The 16,801-nt window shown below is 47.6% G+C and overlaps 1 protein-coding gene across 1 annotated transcript in view; it reads left to right on the top strand.

Annotated features, from left to right (window-relative positions):
• Positions 1-16,801, top strand: part of LOC144101536 (uncharacterized) — a 43,025-nt gene that overhangs the window by 14,026 nt on the left and 12,198 nt on the right. The window contains exons 2-5 of the mRNA XM_077634702.1: positions 4,124-4,214; positions 7,292-7,462; positions 8,992-9,017; positions 11,085-11,231. Of these exons, the coding sequence (XP_077490828.1) occupies positions 4,145-4,214; positions 7,292-7,462; positions 8,992-9,017; positions 11,085-11,231 (414 nt within the window). The 5' untranslated portion in view covers positions 4,124-4,144. The remainder of the gene's footprint in view (positions 1-4,123; positions 4,215-7,291; positions 7,463-8,991; positions 9,018-11,084; positions 11,232-16,801) is intronic.

Here is a 16,801-nt window from a genome sequence, read left to right as displayed (position 1 = left end):
TTACTTGGTGCCATCATTTTAACGGTCAAATGCTTGGAAATAGAGCTGCCAAGGTATTTCCCGTCATTTTGACGGATATTTTTTTACAGTGATGTGGCAAGTGTTACATCGGCCAAACTGGCAGATGTGTGAACTAAAGATTAATGGAGCATGATTATAATGTCTCTCGTGTCGCCATCACAGGCCACGTAGCAAAACATTGCAGAGACAGCAAAGATGACGAAGACGAGGAAGACGATGACGACTCAAATGCCTGTATTCCACTCTACAATAAATGCTCTGTGATAGCAAAGAACCGCGACTCGCTAGCTAGGGAAACAATAGAAGCCCACCTGATAGCTAGGACCCCTGACCAATGTATCAGTACTCCCTCTGTAGCACTGTCAGATGAGGAAAACCGTTACCTTGATTGTGAATGCTAACTTGTGAATGCATACTTGTGCCTGCTGTAGCGGTGATATTTCCCACGTATGACTCTTACCTGTTGACACGTGCCTGATGTACTGGTGATTTTGAATGTCACGCTAGTCAAGCGTGCTTGTATCCTTCCCGGCCACCAGGGTAGTATTTATACTGACTGGCGGCCAATAAACGTTTTAGTTGTGAGTCAGCGCTCTGTGTTGTGTCCTCTCTTCTCTGTCCCGTCCGTCACGCTGTTATGGATCATCATCATTTGTATGTTCTCAGCGCGCATATTTGGTACAAAACATGACGTGGAAAACAGTCTCGAATTATGAATTGAATATTTCATTGAAGAAAATAGGTTTTATTGACCCTATTCGCACATGTCAAGTACATTATTTAAACGGCGGGGAGAGGCAACAGATCATCCGTGATTACATGCTCCGGATTACAGCTCCCGTTTTCGGCGCGTTGTGCGAGGCCTTGGCGTCAGAACGGAGGAGAACACGGAGCCGATCTTAAAGGAGTACTGGCGAAAGTTTCAGTTCACTCGCCTCTGGTGCTACTTACTGCCCCGCCGCCAGAGTAGAGCTTGCGTCAGCAACAGCGTCTCTATAGTCCCGCGGTGGTAAAAGCCCGTACGGGGTGCGAAAGCGCCAAAGTCCTGCCCTGCATTCCGAGAGGCATACGCGCAAATCCTCCTGGCACTCGATGAGCGAGGGCGACAGCGCCGCGTGAGCTGCCGTCATTACGTAATGCGCACGATGGCGACGCAGGTGCCATGGCGCCATCCATCGACACCCGAAGTTGCGAGTCACCTTGCATAAAAAGCAGCAGACAAAGCCGAGTGCGCTGTCCCTAGCGAAGCAAAGCTTAGTAAAGAAAACGGCTAATATCTGGAGGACACTCCCCTAGACACGAGTGCCGCTATCGGTATCTATGAGCAGTCCATGATTACGGCACGCCTTCCTGCTGTGCATTTCATGCAGACATATACTCCCAATGACGGACAGTCTGCGATTTTTTATCCAGACTTTCACTAGTTCGGCTCACGCACCTGTCGCCCGTTTTTGGGATGTCAATTCGTCGCATTGCTAATAAACATAGAGGAATGCGAGAGGCTTACCTCTGACGTCTTGTTCAGGCGTTTGGTATCAGTCGCCTCACATATACCTTCCCTTACGTCTACCTTAGCTGCCAGTAACAGGGCCGCTTTGTATGCCTTATAGACAGGCATACAAGGCGGCTCTCCATATCCCTTACCGGACCTCCAAGTATAAACTACTGGCATTAGGGGTCTACAACACTGTGACAGAGCTCTCAGAAGCTCATCTCACCGCTCAGTACGAGCGTCTCGCCCACACCTCCACGGGACGTCACATACTCGACAAGCTTGGAATAAGATTCGAAACGACCGTCGCCGACAAGGCCCAGCTTCCGTCCCATATCCACAGCAACCTTATCGTTACCCCTCTCCCGAAAAACATGCACCCAAAGTATCATGTCACTCGCCGCAAGGACAGGGCTAAGTCTCTGCTTAAAAAGTATATAACAGATTAGACAACGGTCTACGTCGACGCCGCCGAATACTCTGATCGCGATGCTTTTTTTCTCGCGGTTGTAAACTGCTGCGGACGGCCGTTGGTTGCGTGCTCAATTCCCGTCAGATCGCCTGAAGAGGCTGAAGAGGCGGCCATAGCCTTGGCGATGGTCTCCACCTCTGTAGAAACCATCTTCAGCGACTCTAAATCTGCGATTCGTAATTTCGCCAAAGGCCGGGTCTCCCCCGTCACCCTATCTCTCCTCCGCTCTACCAAGGACCAACTCCGCCCGATCCAATTGATCTGGGTCCCTGTGCACTCATCCCGTCCTGGGAGCGAGGCTGCTCACAATCATGCCCGAGGATTCGTCGACCGGCATGTGTTGTCGCCCGTCCTGCGGACGGCGAGATATCGTATGGTTACATTTCATGACATAACCATGCACTACCGCTTAGGTAGACTTCTATATCCCCCCGCACATATTTCTCCAATCAAACCCCAGGAGGTTGCGTGGAGGCAACTCAAAACGAACACCTTCCCCAACCCCGCGATATATGCCCGCATATACCCTGGGGTCTACTCTCCCTTTTGTCAACTATGTGGCCAACATGCCACTCTATCCCACATACTCTGGGCTTGCCCTCAGGACTCCCCTTCGCGAGGCTTGCAGCTCTCGAATACAGACCAGTGGGAGGCTGCATTTCTCAGTTCCGTCTCGGACACACAGATCCGGGTTGTGACAAGAAACCTAGAAGTCGCCGAACGCCGCGGGCTCATGGCCACTTGATGGGGCTATAACCCCACACCAACTGTTACCTTCGTCGATGAAAATAAAGTTTATCATACTCCTCCTTGGGATGTCAACCGCCTCTGCTATCCCGTAATCACAAAGTGAACGAAGGAGGGGGAAGCCTCAGGGTGCTTGCCAACATTTCGACAAGTGGAGTTGTCTTCGTCGGTGGAAAGCGTTCATCAATGGCGGGGTTTAAATACAGTCATCCCCCCGAGGAGAACCATCTTACCAGCTTCTCTCTACCACGCACTCTGCAAACCCGTGTGTGTTCTTTAAGAGCCTGAACATAAAAATCATGCTATCCCGTGGTGGCGAACACCCACTGCATAAGCCACATTGCTCAGCGGAGTTCGAGAAGGGGCGATCATCTGCATGTACGTAACATATTTCACCTGCGTGAATAGCGTGTCTGTAAACACGTTTTGTGAAATAAAAACTTCACGAGAGAGTACAGGCTCGGTTACCCATCACACCTTTGCCTACCGTCTATGGGAGCCGGTTTCTTCAAAAACTAAACCATACCGACTGGTCCTGACAGCCATTACAGTAAAAGCAATGTTTCATCTTCTGCAGTCACCGCACGTTTAGGTAACCTTCCCCATAAACATATTCCTGTTTTCGACTCCGTCGCCACCGTGTAGGGGGACTGCGGCGGATCGCCTTCGTTGTCGCCAAAGGACTAGGATGAATCATAAGCATACACCTTTATCGTCTGCGCTCAGTTTGTTCGGCGCTCATTGGATTCGGAGTCGCGTTCGTCGCTCATGCGTCAGTTCAACTTTCACTTTCCGTTTTGCAACCGTCGCAGTACAGCACGAGACGAAATATCCTCAACAGCTAACTACCAGCCTGTTTCTACAGGTGCCGATAAGCGCAGGCGAGGCGTCACGTAATCCAGCTCGTTTTCCGGGGCGCCCTGAGTGCGGCCAGGCCTAAATATACAAATAAAAAGAAAGTAAAAACACAAATGTGGTGCTATATCACAATTTTCACATTTTCATCCACTGTTCTTTTAAGCTTTGAGCGAGCAGATCCGTGTTACGTTTACAATTGACAGCTCCTGTTTTTGAAGCTGTACAACTATCTTAAGTCAATTTTTTCAAGTGTAGATCTTTTTTTCACTCAGGCTTTGGGTAGCTGAGGATCAAGACGATGCCATGCTGGCACAATGTCACCGCTATCATTAGCGCGACAAAGCAAGAGCCAGGCCACAGTTTTCAGGGGCCACATGTATTTATAATACAAACCGTGAGCTCAACTTCAGACCAAGCTTATGTTTTATAAAGTAGCAATAAACTCAGTTAAGGTGCAATTGTAATGTATAAAATGACAGCCTTCTGCACTTTTTGTGAATTCGATATCTTTGCCAAATCTTTTTCCACTATAGGACAGTCAAGCTACCAGAACAATGAATGTGCTGCAAGTCACGCTTCTCACAACCTTGGGGACATTGGTTGCACCTAAACTCTTTTGTGAAGGTAAGCCCTCATTAAAATGTTCTGCATGCCTGTAATTTTTTTTTCACCCTCGGTCGGTCTGCCTGAGCCTCCTGTATTTTGGTGAATGCCAGTTAGATGCAGTAGACCCGACCTATCGAGGCCCTCTCCTGTCCCCCCTTTCTGCTTTATCCTGTCAGCTATAGCCTTCGTGCCTGGTCTGCGGCTACGGGGAGAATGCTTTCCACGTAGCGCCGTGCGGCAGAACATGGAACAACTGCAGGTGCCGCAAGCAGCTTCATGCAGCTTCAGAGATAAGCATAATTAGGCGATCCTATAGTCCCCTCCAGCGGCTCCGATGAAGTGCATTGTAGGTTTTCACTGTAGGTTTTCACTTTAGTGGCGTGCCCAGCGTATGCACGTGAAAGACTCATACTCGCATCTGCTCTGAAGCCTATGGACACATCGCTCCTCTCTGAGGATTTGATCCTCGGCGCTTGGCCAGATAGTTTTAGAACTGTGAAGGCAACGCGAGCGCTCTCACGCTTTTTGAGCGACACGGACCTTGTCTCGCGTTTGTGATGTCAGAAAGTGTGCCTTGTTTTTAAAGTAGTTTTTCATCTGCCTCCTCCCATCATCATCGTCCCCCATCGTGACCTTCTTTTATCTCCTCTTCCCGTCCCCCAGAGCAGAGTAGCAGGCCAGATATTTATTTTTCAGGCCAACCTCTCTGCCTTTCCTATCAATAAACCCTCTCTCTCTCTCCCATGAAGCCTCGATGCAGCATTTCTTTCGTAGATTGGGGACACCCACTGCCCGATTGGGAGGCGTCGCTTTCCAGCACAAGTATTTTTTCACGCCCCTACTCAGAGTTTTTTTACTGTTACCATACCCAGCAATTATGGATAAAAGCTTTTTTCAACGGAAAAATAGCTTATGAAAACAGTTTCTTTGACACATTGTAGGTTTTCACTGTAACACTCAATATATCCGCAGATGTTCGTTTGGTGGGTTTGCATTTTTTTTGCTATTAACGTTTTTACCAACGTTAGAAGCGTTGCCCATGGGTTTTCTGAGCCAATCTTAACTTATCGATGCGAGGGGTGGAAAAATTAGACATATTGTGCGGTCCATGGGCAGAATGGACCGTTACCTTCAATATTTCCTTAAGAATAGCTTTAAGCAAATACAAAACCTCATCTTGGCAATCATGCGCCACACCATAGTGGATGAAGTGCAGTGCTGCCTGCTTTTCTGATATGTAAAATTTCAAATCTATATCCGGGAAGCGATATCAAAAAGAAAGCCTTTCTTGGCTCATCACTGGCGTGGAACGGAAGTTGTAGGCGGAAGCTGTAGGCGGAAGTTGTAGACGGAAGGTGTCCGAGCGAACTGTCAATCATAAGTTGCGTGGTAAATAAAACAAAATGTAAACAACAGTTCTTAAGCAACATATAAGTAAAAAATAAACCATAAATTAAAAAAAATGTGACAAGTAAAAATAAAAGGAAATCAAAAATGAAAAACAATAAAAAACAAAATTGAGGGAAACTGAAAATAACCGGAAACTAGAAATGAAGGGAGAATGAGGCCAGGGAAAGGCTTTCTCATTTGCACTCTTGAGCAGACTCAAGTGCAGTCCTATAATTTCTGGGTGCTTGCTTGTGTCAAAGACGCGAAACAGCCGATTTCTGCAAATATATTTTCATGTGGCTAACTACTCCGGTGATCTATAATGGCGAAGATATCACCACCCCAACAAAAAAACAACGCTACATCAAGACATCCTAGTTGCTCTACATGTCTAGCGCCACGTCACGGCAGCAATCAATTAAGATGTCTGAAAGGCTTCCAAATGCGGAGTTAGGGTTGTGGCTAGCATAAAATAAATTGAGGAAGCGCTCGTCCAATAGAGAAAACTTCTCAACAATCAAGCTGGACAAGTAGCTCAAGATTGATTCGAAATGTTTGTTATTTTAGCTGCTACTGATTTTTGTGTAAAGGCGGCTCACTTTACTACAATGGTTATTTTGACCACCTGGGGTTCTTTAACGCGAACTGACATCGCACAGGTTCAAAAGGGGCACGGAGGCATTGAAGAGTTAAAACTTTCACAAAAAACCAAAGCGGAAAGTTTGACGATAGCACGAACATTAATAGCAAAAAAAATGCAAGACTGCTGTCGAGTGATCTGCGGCTAAAGGATTGTTACAGTGAAATCTTACATTATAAGAAAAAATTTTGTCCATAAACGGTTTCCCGCTCAAAAATGCTTTTGCCCAAAATTATAGAAATGTACAATGAGACTAAGAAGTTTGCGAGATACGTTGGCCGCAGCTGCAAAGGACAGGGTTAACTGGAGAGACATGCAATTCTTAAGGGTAACGGAGTGGATTAAATCCTTAAGGGTAACAGAATAACGGAAGCGTAGCGGGGGGCGGCTGAAAGATAGGTGGGAGTATGCAAATAAGTTTGCGGGAATACGGTGGGGGCAGCTGGCAAATGACAGGGTAAATTGGAGGGACATAGGAGAGGCCTTTGACCTGCAGCGAGCGTAGTGAGGCTATGGCTACGGACTATTGCCTACTGTGATGGAATGTGTGCGTACATGGTGTCTTTCGGAGTGGACTACGTTATACTGTGAGTGAATGTGTGTATGAATTTTGGCGCTACAATGGCCTATGTTCTACTGTGACTGAATATGTGCATAGATGGTGACTTCTGGAGTGGACTGTGATGTGGACTGTGTGGATTGATTGTGTGCATAGATGGTGACTACGGGAGAGAATGTGTGCTATTATAAGAGACCGTGCGCATAGCGGTGTAGATGCGAGAGTCTTCAGGACATTGTTAATATAGAAGGGACGCTGCGGTGGAGCAATTGCCGGCAGATAAAGCAAGACTAACCCCACCTGCAGCATTCAACAGCTCAACTCAACTCGTAGTGAGGCTGATGATGATGTTGATGACTCCAGCTAAATTTTGTCCTCAGATCTAAGAAAAGATGGTCTAACCATTTCTGTTTAACACTACGCGCTTTAAACTCTTTATCTCCGTATCCTCACTATCAGTTTTTCGCGTGCTGACGTTCCCTGTTGCTGTTTGTCCTCATGGACTAGAGTGCTGGTACCCCAACCAAGAGAAGGCTACGTGCGGGTCGTGGGCGCTCGCGGAAGATACTTGTCCCGGAGTGCCTTTTATAGAGTGTAATAGTGGGGATTGCAAGTGCCACTGCAAAGACGGCTACTTTCGACGATGGGACTACAAGTGTGTGAAGGAGAGAGAATGCTGTGAGTACGAAAGCATGAGTGCCATTCGTCGTTATCGTTCACGTAAATCTGCTTTCGCACGTTTATAAAATATAGCAAAAATTCTGTGATTTTTCATGTCTGGACACGAGTTGTAACCATAGGCTTAGGAGGAGGGTCTGGCATTGAAGGAAAGAAATATTTCTTTGGGCCGTCAGTAAAGTAGTATAACTTTGCGTTGGAATGGTATGGTATGGTATGGTATGGCATAATATGGTATGGTATGGTATGGTACGGTATGGTATGGTACGGCATGATATGGCACGACACTACATGGCATAGTATGGCATGATGTGGTACTGTATAGTAAGGTGTGGTATAATATGGCATTGTTTGATGTGGTATTGTATGGTATAAGGCGGCATGGTCTGGCACACGGGGTTGACATCCCGAAGCGACGCATGGGCTGTGGAAGAGCATGTAAGAGAAATCTGCCGATCGATTTTCACCACTTCGGTAAACATAACCTGCGCTTAAGCCACACAGCAAGAAAAAAAACGTTTTTGGATTCCGCCTGCATCGCCATGCCGCAGATTTTGTCCTGTGAATTTTGGAACAGTCGAACGTAGAGCCACTGTGGCTTGGTTATTAGCTGAAATATTCCGGCGATGTTTTCGGTAGACCTCTGATATTTTTTTTTTCTGTGCCTTTAGCATTCACAAGTGAAAAGAAGACACCCCTTGCAGCAAGACAGTATCGTGTTATGTCATTGAATGTTAAAACGCTTATTACTCAATCACAAACAGGAAGGAGCTTTTTCTAAGCTTTACTACTTAAGGCGGAAGCTTAATGGTGCCCCAAGTAAAGTCAAACTCCTTGCATACTCAGCATTCATTAGGTTCAAATTAGAGTTCGCTTCGGTTTTATGGGGTCCATTCATAATGAAAGACATATACCAGATAGAGATGCTGCAAGCGAAAGCGGTTAGGTTTATTTATAACTCATACAGGAGATTAGACTCACCTAAAACACTAATGAACACCAACCTTAATCCACTACTTGCAGTACACAGAAAAATCTAAGCTCTATTGTTTATGCACAACCTTTTAACACATAAATTAAACATACACCGCCCCGCAATTCTAAAACAATTGTCGCGCCGAACACACCATTCACGAATTCATGTGCTCGAACCCATATGTGTAAGGACTGACTCTCTCAAGCACAGGTTTTTTCCACAGTCTGTTTCCGACGGGAACTCTCTTCGCGAGGCCATTTTTCAGTGCTCCAGTTTTAGCAAAACTGTCGAGAAGCATTTTATTCAGTGAATGAGCGTTTTATTTTCTTGTTTTGCTCTTTGATTGTAACCTCATGTATTCCTTTGGCATTTGTTATTTGAAATGCCTTGTATAGCCTATCCAGCGTGGGCCAATATATTGGCCTGCAGTATTCTGAAATAAATAAATAAATAAATATGAGAATAAATTAATGGAGAAGCTGAGCGGCCAAGTGTTTATTTATTTTTTCGCCTTTTTTCACTCACTGATGCTGATACCAAATACCTATTAAAGTCCCGAGGCAGCTGAGACCAGAACAGGTGAGCATTGCATTCCGTGCATTTTGCTGAAGTTGTTCTCTTAATAACCTCATCGTCATTTTTCTAAACTCAAGCCTACTTTTACTAAATATGGGCTGGGCTCATCTACTCTTCGGCTTATTACGGCTTACTTTGTCATTTCTTCAGTTTCCGTTAGCCTAAAAGTGAACATTTTCAGAAGATTATTTTACTGATTGCAATTATTTTGATCTGCAGATGAACTGTGTGCAAACACGTATGCGCGGTAAAATACTCGGGACAAATATCTTTTTGTTGTGCGAGCTTTCACTTTGACCGTTGACAAGGAATTGTATTTTTTTATCGAAAACACCTTGTTGATTTCGCGTTGCTTCAACCTTGCCTGTTACATTTGAAACCGGACATATCGAAATCAAAGATGAGAAAACGATTCAATAAAAAGATAATTAGTTACGCAGAATTAGGCCAAATATTCGACTCGCCATAGTTATGAACGGAGGTTTACTTATTGGGGCATACAAGAGCCACAAAGTTATGCAGGCAACGTGAAGGCAGACTTTATTTCACGATGAAATGATCACTTGTTTTGATCCCTTCCTTTGTGGGAATTAATGTTAAAAACGCTTGTCTCCATTTTATTGAGGCTGTTTATATGCAAGAGTCCGACACCCTCCCTTTCGCCACAACAACCCCTAATTACGCAAAACGCTGATGCCAGCCCAGCAGCTGTGCCCGCGCGTTTCCTCTTTAACAGAAAAACCATCGTCGTCGCTTTAGTAACAGCAATGCTCGTCGCAATGCCCTCGTCATCGACGCTGGCTACAGCTTGAATTCCGCTGTAAGCGTTAACAAAACGCTAAACTGCCACTTCGGCCGAGATGGCCCTCGCAGAACAGGGCAAGTCGCGTAACGCGTAGTACGAAGCTGCCGCGTCGTCAAAGGCTTTCGGACATTCCTCTCCTGACACTTGAAAGCCTAACGGAAACATTCAGCCACCATGTACTGCTTCACATCGTTCAGTGCGGCTGCGATCATCTGAATGGCTCAAAACAGGTAAAATTTCCGATTGTCATCCGTGCGGAGGTTATTTAGGAGCCGCTGATGAAGTCGGCTCCTGCAGCCTTCCTGAATATGAATTCGATGTACCGAACGAAAGGCAAAATTGGAGTTCGATATACCACGCCGCATTTCTGCATTTTGGCAAAGAAGTTGGAAGGGAGATGTATGCTCGATATGTAGAATAATTCGGTATATCCGGTTTTCGAGACATTGAGGCTCGACTCGGTTACAGTAGTGCCTGCTTTGACAAATGGCTTCTTGAATGCGTGTCCTTTTGAGGGTTGTTTGCTTCATGAGGCCTTCTGGCTTTCCATTTTTGATAGGAGCTGCCACGCATGATTGATATCAACATATTGAAACGGGATCCGCATAGGTTAGCTTACTATCTCTGCAATTACCAGTAAAAGAAATTGTCGAATAATAGTTAACTTGCAGTCTTGGATCATTCATGATACGTACACTGCAGTGCTGCACATATCTAGCATATTTTTTTCTGGAATACTGCTATTTGTAAAATTAATATGTAGCTAGCAAAATTTAAGCCGATCCCAGGAGTCTAAACAGATCAGCCTTTCAACATAGGCCCTAAATGATAGTGGTAAACTTTTAAAAATTTTACACTACCTGCAGATGCAGCTGTTCCATCTTTAAAAATTTTAATTTTCTTTCGCAGCAAGGCTCAGAGTTTGGTTGTTGCTCTGGTTGACTTTACAGCAGACGTAACATATTTTTGATTGCTGACACTTTACATTAATTCGAGAAATATAACGGGAACAGTTCTGGATGTTGATTGTGACGTTTGGATATTACTTTGCGTGCATGAACAAAAGATTCTTGTTTACACACTTAGCATGCTCTCGTCAGTGATTTGCGGGTCAAAGAGGGTGCTGATTCAAGAAAGAGCTGTAAATCACCGTGGAAGCATCTAAGTAGCCTACTTTCTAACGTGGTCTGCATTTGTGAATTGTGTCTCCTATTGCCGAAGCACTATTTCTTGTCTGAAAAAAAATTATTGCGATTTACTTGCAGTGGTTGAAAAGCACGGATGACATCTACCAAAAATGTATGTCGGGATATATGACCAAACTGTATCCATTCAGCTGCTTCAAATCTAAGTACAAAAGAGAAAGTGGCAATACCTTTTACCGAACTGTGCAGTTCTTAATGAAATATAAGGTGAGTACCATCTAAACTTCTTCACAAAGTTTGTAGATTACTCTAAAAAAAAGACTTGAAAATCTCCACTGCTATAACAAAATCTGACAACCTGATACTATTTTGAAAAGTTTTGTAGCGGCAGCAGCATTACGGTAGCATTTTTTTTTAAAGCGAAATTTCTTGCCCCAGGGCATCAATGATGGGTGAAGGTGTGATAAATGATCTAAATGAATGGAAAAAGGTTAGCTGATTAGATGAAGTCCAGTAGAGAACGATAGTATGGTCCCTGCGTCCAGGCAAAGTATGAAGAAGGGTTGCTTGGTAAAAGACCTGCTACCATCAGGTGCCGGATCCTTGTAGGCTTGAGAGCTGGGCAGTCCCACAGTAAGTGATGAATGTCGGCCTCAATGTGCTCGTGTTTACATATCGGACACCCTGGCCGAGGAAACAATTCTTGGTACTGAGCCACTTCCGAGTGATGGCTGGTGTGAGGGCAACCCCGACCCGGATCCTCCTAAGCGCAACCTCCTCTAAACGGGAAAGAGCGCGGGGCAGGGTTACCGAAAACGGAGGGATGAGAGCACGTGTGCGGCGCCGGAGGAGTTCCTTTCTTGATGAAAGGAGGGTAAAATTGTCCAAATGAAGGAGCGGAGGCGGTGATGAGTTTGGATTCGCAAGGCAGGTCGCTAAATCTGCCTGGCTTTGATAGATCAGCAGATCCCGTGAGACTCACTCAATACGTACTGGCTTCGGGATGCGTGCCGCGAGCCGGTGGATGTCCTGACATATCGTGGGACAGCGGCTAACACGTCGTAGCAACCGGACAACTTGAAGGGCGTCAGTGCGGATGACAACGCGGGCCGCAGGGAGCATAGATATGTCGGCAACAGAGCATAGTGCATCTTGAACTGCAACGAGCTCAGCACAAAAGGACGAAGGGGGTTCCGTAAGCTGAAACCAAGAGGTTTGATTCAGGGCAGGTCTGCAGGGGCAGTTGATAGCTGTTGCTTTGCAGTCTTGTATGCTTGCGTCTACGTAGACAACAATGGGTCCTTCAGGCAGGAAAGCATCTTGTTCCTCAAATTTCTGGCGAAGCAATGATACCGAATGAGCAGATGTTGGCCGGCGATTATCTGTTTGCTTGTTGTCGCTGAGCTGTACAAACTTCCATGGGGGAAGAACAGGCGTTGGCGGCTGAAGAATGGAGTGTGACATTGCATATGTCCTCAGTGCATGCGTGGAGTGCAATAGACTGGCCTTAAGGCTGCGCGATTCACGGCGCTGCTGCACCAGCTCATCAATGGGATTGAGCTGCGCATTCTCTTGTAAAGCTATGACCGGTGTGATGCGTGGAAGGCACGTTATGGTCCTCATAGCCTCTCGGTTCACGGCTTTAAGGCGATCCCATTGGGCTCTTTAAGATGTTGAAACTGGGCTTGATAAACAATACGTGGCTGCAGAACTGCCCTCACCAATTGCCGTGCAACGAACGAGCCTGCGCCACCAGTTTTAGGGACAATTCTTATAATCAAACCCAAACTCCGAATAGCTTGCCTTTTTGCCTGAGAAAGCCATGCAGTCGCTGATCCTGATTGGTGAATCATTAAGCCAAGGATTTTTACACTCGGACTTTCCTGTAGTGGGGAAATTTTATGCCACGGATGAAATGTAAGCGCCTAACCAGCGGGATGAAAGCAATATTAAATAACGTCAGTGACAATACTGATCCCTGAGGCACGCCGCAGAGAGGAACAGATGATCCGACCGCTTCGCCGCTGAGGCGTATTGCAAATTTTCTGCCCCCCAAAAATGATTGGACAAAGCTACGCACTCTCAGGGGGAGATGAAGCATGTCAATGGAGTTCAGAATGGCTGCATGACTGATGTTGTCATATGCCTTTTCAACGTCCATTGCTAAACCAGTACGCACATTGCGGCTACGGGTAGATGACAAAACTGCAGATGCTAAGACAGCCAACCCGTCCTCTGTACCAATATATGGACGAAAGCCGATTTGTGGTGGGTGATAAAAACCGTGCTGCTCTAACCACCATGACAGTCGTGTGGCTAGCATTTTCTCCGCCAGCTTGCACAGCGTAGGAGTTAAGGAGATAGGTCGCATGTTGGCGAGGTCCGACGGAGGCTTTCCTGGTTTCGGGATAGGAATCACGACAGCGGATTTCCAGCTCTCGGGCACTACGCCATCCAACCATACTTTGTTTATGCTGTCAAGTAGTTGAGGGGGTGCAGCGCTACTCAGGTTCTTGTACACCTCTTACTGAATATTGTCCGGGCCGGGCGCTGTTTTCCGTTTCGCATCATCTATCGCAGCCAGCAACTCAGGCATAGAGAATGAGCACGCAATTCCATCTACGTCGACATTAGACGGTACTTGATATACATGGGCTGGGATGCCTGCCATATTTAAACTAGCGGATGAAGAAGGCACAGCATCGTATTTCGGGGAAAATTTTCGCGCTGCTTCTTTGGCGAAATCATCTGGCGACAAGTTAGTCGCGAAGCATGCGGTTGCTCCTGCGTCAGCCGAACGGCAACCGCGTTCCATTGTACGGAATGTTCGCCATAGAGAGGCATTCGAGGATTTTGTAGAAAATTGTTCGCACCACGCATGCCACTGCCGCCGAGAGAGGTCGCGTTCATATTTGCGTGCCTTAGCTGTAAGATAGTACAATCGCATACGTGCCTGCGACGAAGTAGGGTCTCTCGTAGCAGCCAGCTCGGCTTGACGGCGTGCCGCCCACAAGTTAAGAAGGCCGAGGTCTGGTGCCGGTCGACGAACATCAGTCCAGGTGGTAGTTGTAGCACTCTTGAGAGCTGTTTGTATGCGCTCAACAAGGATTGGAGAAGAATCTGAGGAGAGAGTGTCCATACAGGAGCGGAAACTGTCCCAGTTGATCACAGAACATTTGTAGCCTAAAGGTCGGAAATGTGAGGTGTGAAGACCGATGATGATAGAGTGATGATCACTTCCCCAGCAGTCTGGCTCCATGTGCCAGGAGGGAGTACTCGGTCCCGACCACCACGCCAAGTCTGGAGCATAGGAAGCACTGAGAGTTTGACGCACAGGCCGTGTTGCTGTCCCAGGATAGTTGAGCAGCACAAATTGGGCATCTGTGAAGGCGTCCCGCACACGCCTGACACGAGGGCTTGAAGTGGGGTACCCCCAATCCTGGTGAGGGGCGTTGAAGTCACCTGCGACAAAAATCGGACACCCGGGATTCTGCCGACGTACACTTGTTAACCAGCCAGGATTAATACGGGAGGAAGCACCACCGGCTGGGCTAACGTAAAATGAAACGACCACAACGGTTCCCTTCTTAAGTTTCGCAGCCACTGCCACTACCTCTTGATACGACGTGCACCAATTTTCGAGAGCAAGACGTACATGCGGATAACGTGAGTTCACATATACCACCGCCTTTCCCCCGGGGGAGCAGCAGTTTGTACACGACGGTCTATCATTGAAGGAGACATGTAGGCACTGAAGCCTGGATTCGATGGCAAGGCGTTTGTTTCCTGTAGCAGCATGGCCCATACCTGGAGCTTGTGAATTTGTAGTCGGGTCTTGAGCCCTCCCACCTTCGTGGAAATTCCTCTGCAGCACACCATCACGACTGGAACTTGCCATTTCTAGTTACTAGCCCAAGCGCTGTAGAATCACGGACGTTAGGTTGGAGAACTGGTTGACCATGAACCGGAGCAAAGAAGTCGCAAAGTTGTCCAGTGGCATTGCGGTAATCTGGGAAGAGGCGGCAGGAAATGACACTGGTGGGCGGCAGGAAGGCGATGTTGCTGCGCCATTGATAGATGCGGCGGATGATACCGCTGCCCGTCTACGTCGAGCGAGCAGTTCACTGTGTTGCCGGAGCTTGGTGACCTCGGCTAAAAGACGTGCGATTTGTTCGTCGACTGCGGCCATATCGTCCTGCGAGAGTTCAGCCACTGCTTTGCTGGCTGTTTTCGGATTCGTTCTTTTCGCACAGTACCATTAGAAGACTGCTGAGCTGAAGGATCATGCGAGGTGTGCTCAGGGAGCTCCGGCCACTCGTCGTCATCCCACTGGAGAGCTGCGAACCGATTGGATGTCTGCAATGAAGTTATACTGTCTTGTATTGGCCAATGCTTAGTCATTCGACGACGAGCCTGTTGTGTTCCCTTTTGTTTTGTTGGACAGCTTGGAGATGTTATCTCGTGGTCGTCGGATTTGCAAAGGCCGCATCGATAAGCCACTTTTCCTTCCGATGTACTTTCACCGGCAGCAGTGAAGGGGTAGGATTTGCGCATATGTCCAGCACGGAAGCAGTTATAGCAATATACCGCACTCTGTTTATATGGCCGAAGCCGTAAAATACAGCCATAATAGTACAGACGGGCTGGTAGTGTCAGAGGGCCTTGCAAGGTGACTATGCAAGAGCGCCCCTTTCCCATGCGTCGGGCCTGGATGACACGGTGCGTGGGACAGTACAGCTCACGCTGGAGGGCAGTTCAATCCTCAGTGATATCGACGTTGTAGACGACGCAGCGCTGCAAGTCGGAGCCTTCAACTAAATACACTTGTACTGGCACTGAGATTTCGCTTGTCAGTGAAATACTGGTGAGCGTTTGCAGCCGTTCTACGGCAGTCATAGTCGGAAGCCACATTGCAATGGTGTTGGACTTTGTCCTGGCTGTGAAGCCCCGAAAACCTTTAGTTCCGAGGCACGCGTCCAATTTAGCTCGTAAAATCTTGTTGGGTATATCCGTGAGGCTTTTGTTGGCCAGTGATTTAATGGTCACTGTGTAAGAAGACGATCCGGGTGTAGGCTCCACCGAGTTCTCGATCGTAAGACAAGTGCGCTTACCTTGGGAGCCATCACTTGCCGAGGGTGAAATCGGTTGGCTGTCGTTTGAGGGACGCTTGTGAGTAGCGCGAGGGCACTTTTGCACTGGTAGATGTGCCGATAAGTCCATTGGAATGCCCTGTTCATCATGCCGTGCGGTTTGAGGCCCATCCGGTGGTGCAGAGTTGATGGCCATGTGCTCTGGTGGCAGATCACGCACGAGCAGTTCGGCATTTCGGGAAGGCTGGAGGGGTGCATCTGCTGATGAACCGGGAACACAAAGCTGGACCTGGGGCCGCGGATCAGGTGTCGACTGCGTGGCAGGTGATGCCACGAGAGACGCCGGCATAGCTACCTCCGCCAGCGTGGCAGCGGAGGCACTAAGCCTAGCGTCAGTGACCAGCTCAGCTGCACTCATGCATGGTTCCCTGGAGGCCGCAGACGGTGGGAGGACGTCCGGAGCTTCTTCAGAAGACGAGGATGCAGTTCTCTTTAAATAGGGCACGTATTTACGTGGATCGCGAGGCTTTTCTGAAGAGCGCTGTGCAGCCACTTTAGCAGGGACACACTTCTTCTTCCCCCACGGTAGCATTTCGAGCCTTCAGCGTGGCGGCGGCACGTGACGGTGGCAGCGCATGCATGGAGTTGCGGCGTTGTCACCGCCACGTGGTTGGTCATGTGACCACCCACGTAGTGCGGAGCAGCTCTTGCTGCCGGCGGCGCGGTGCGCCGGTGAAACCGAGCTGC

This window comes from Amblyomma americanum, chromosome 8, assembly GCF_052857255.1.
Source record: "Amblyomma americanum isolate KBUSLIRL-KWMA chromosome 8, ASM5285725v1, whole genome shotgun sequence".
NCBI classification, from domain to species: domain Eukaryota; kingdom Metazoa; phylum Arthropoda; class Arachnida; order Ixodida; family Ixodidae; genus Amblyomma; species Amblyomma americanum.
The sequence above is the reverse complement of the archived record's forward strand: the minus strand, read 5'-3'. Positions and strand labels throughout refer to the sequence as shown.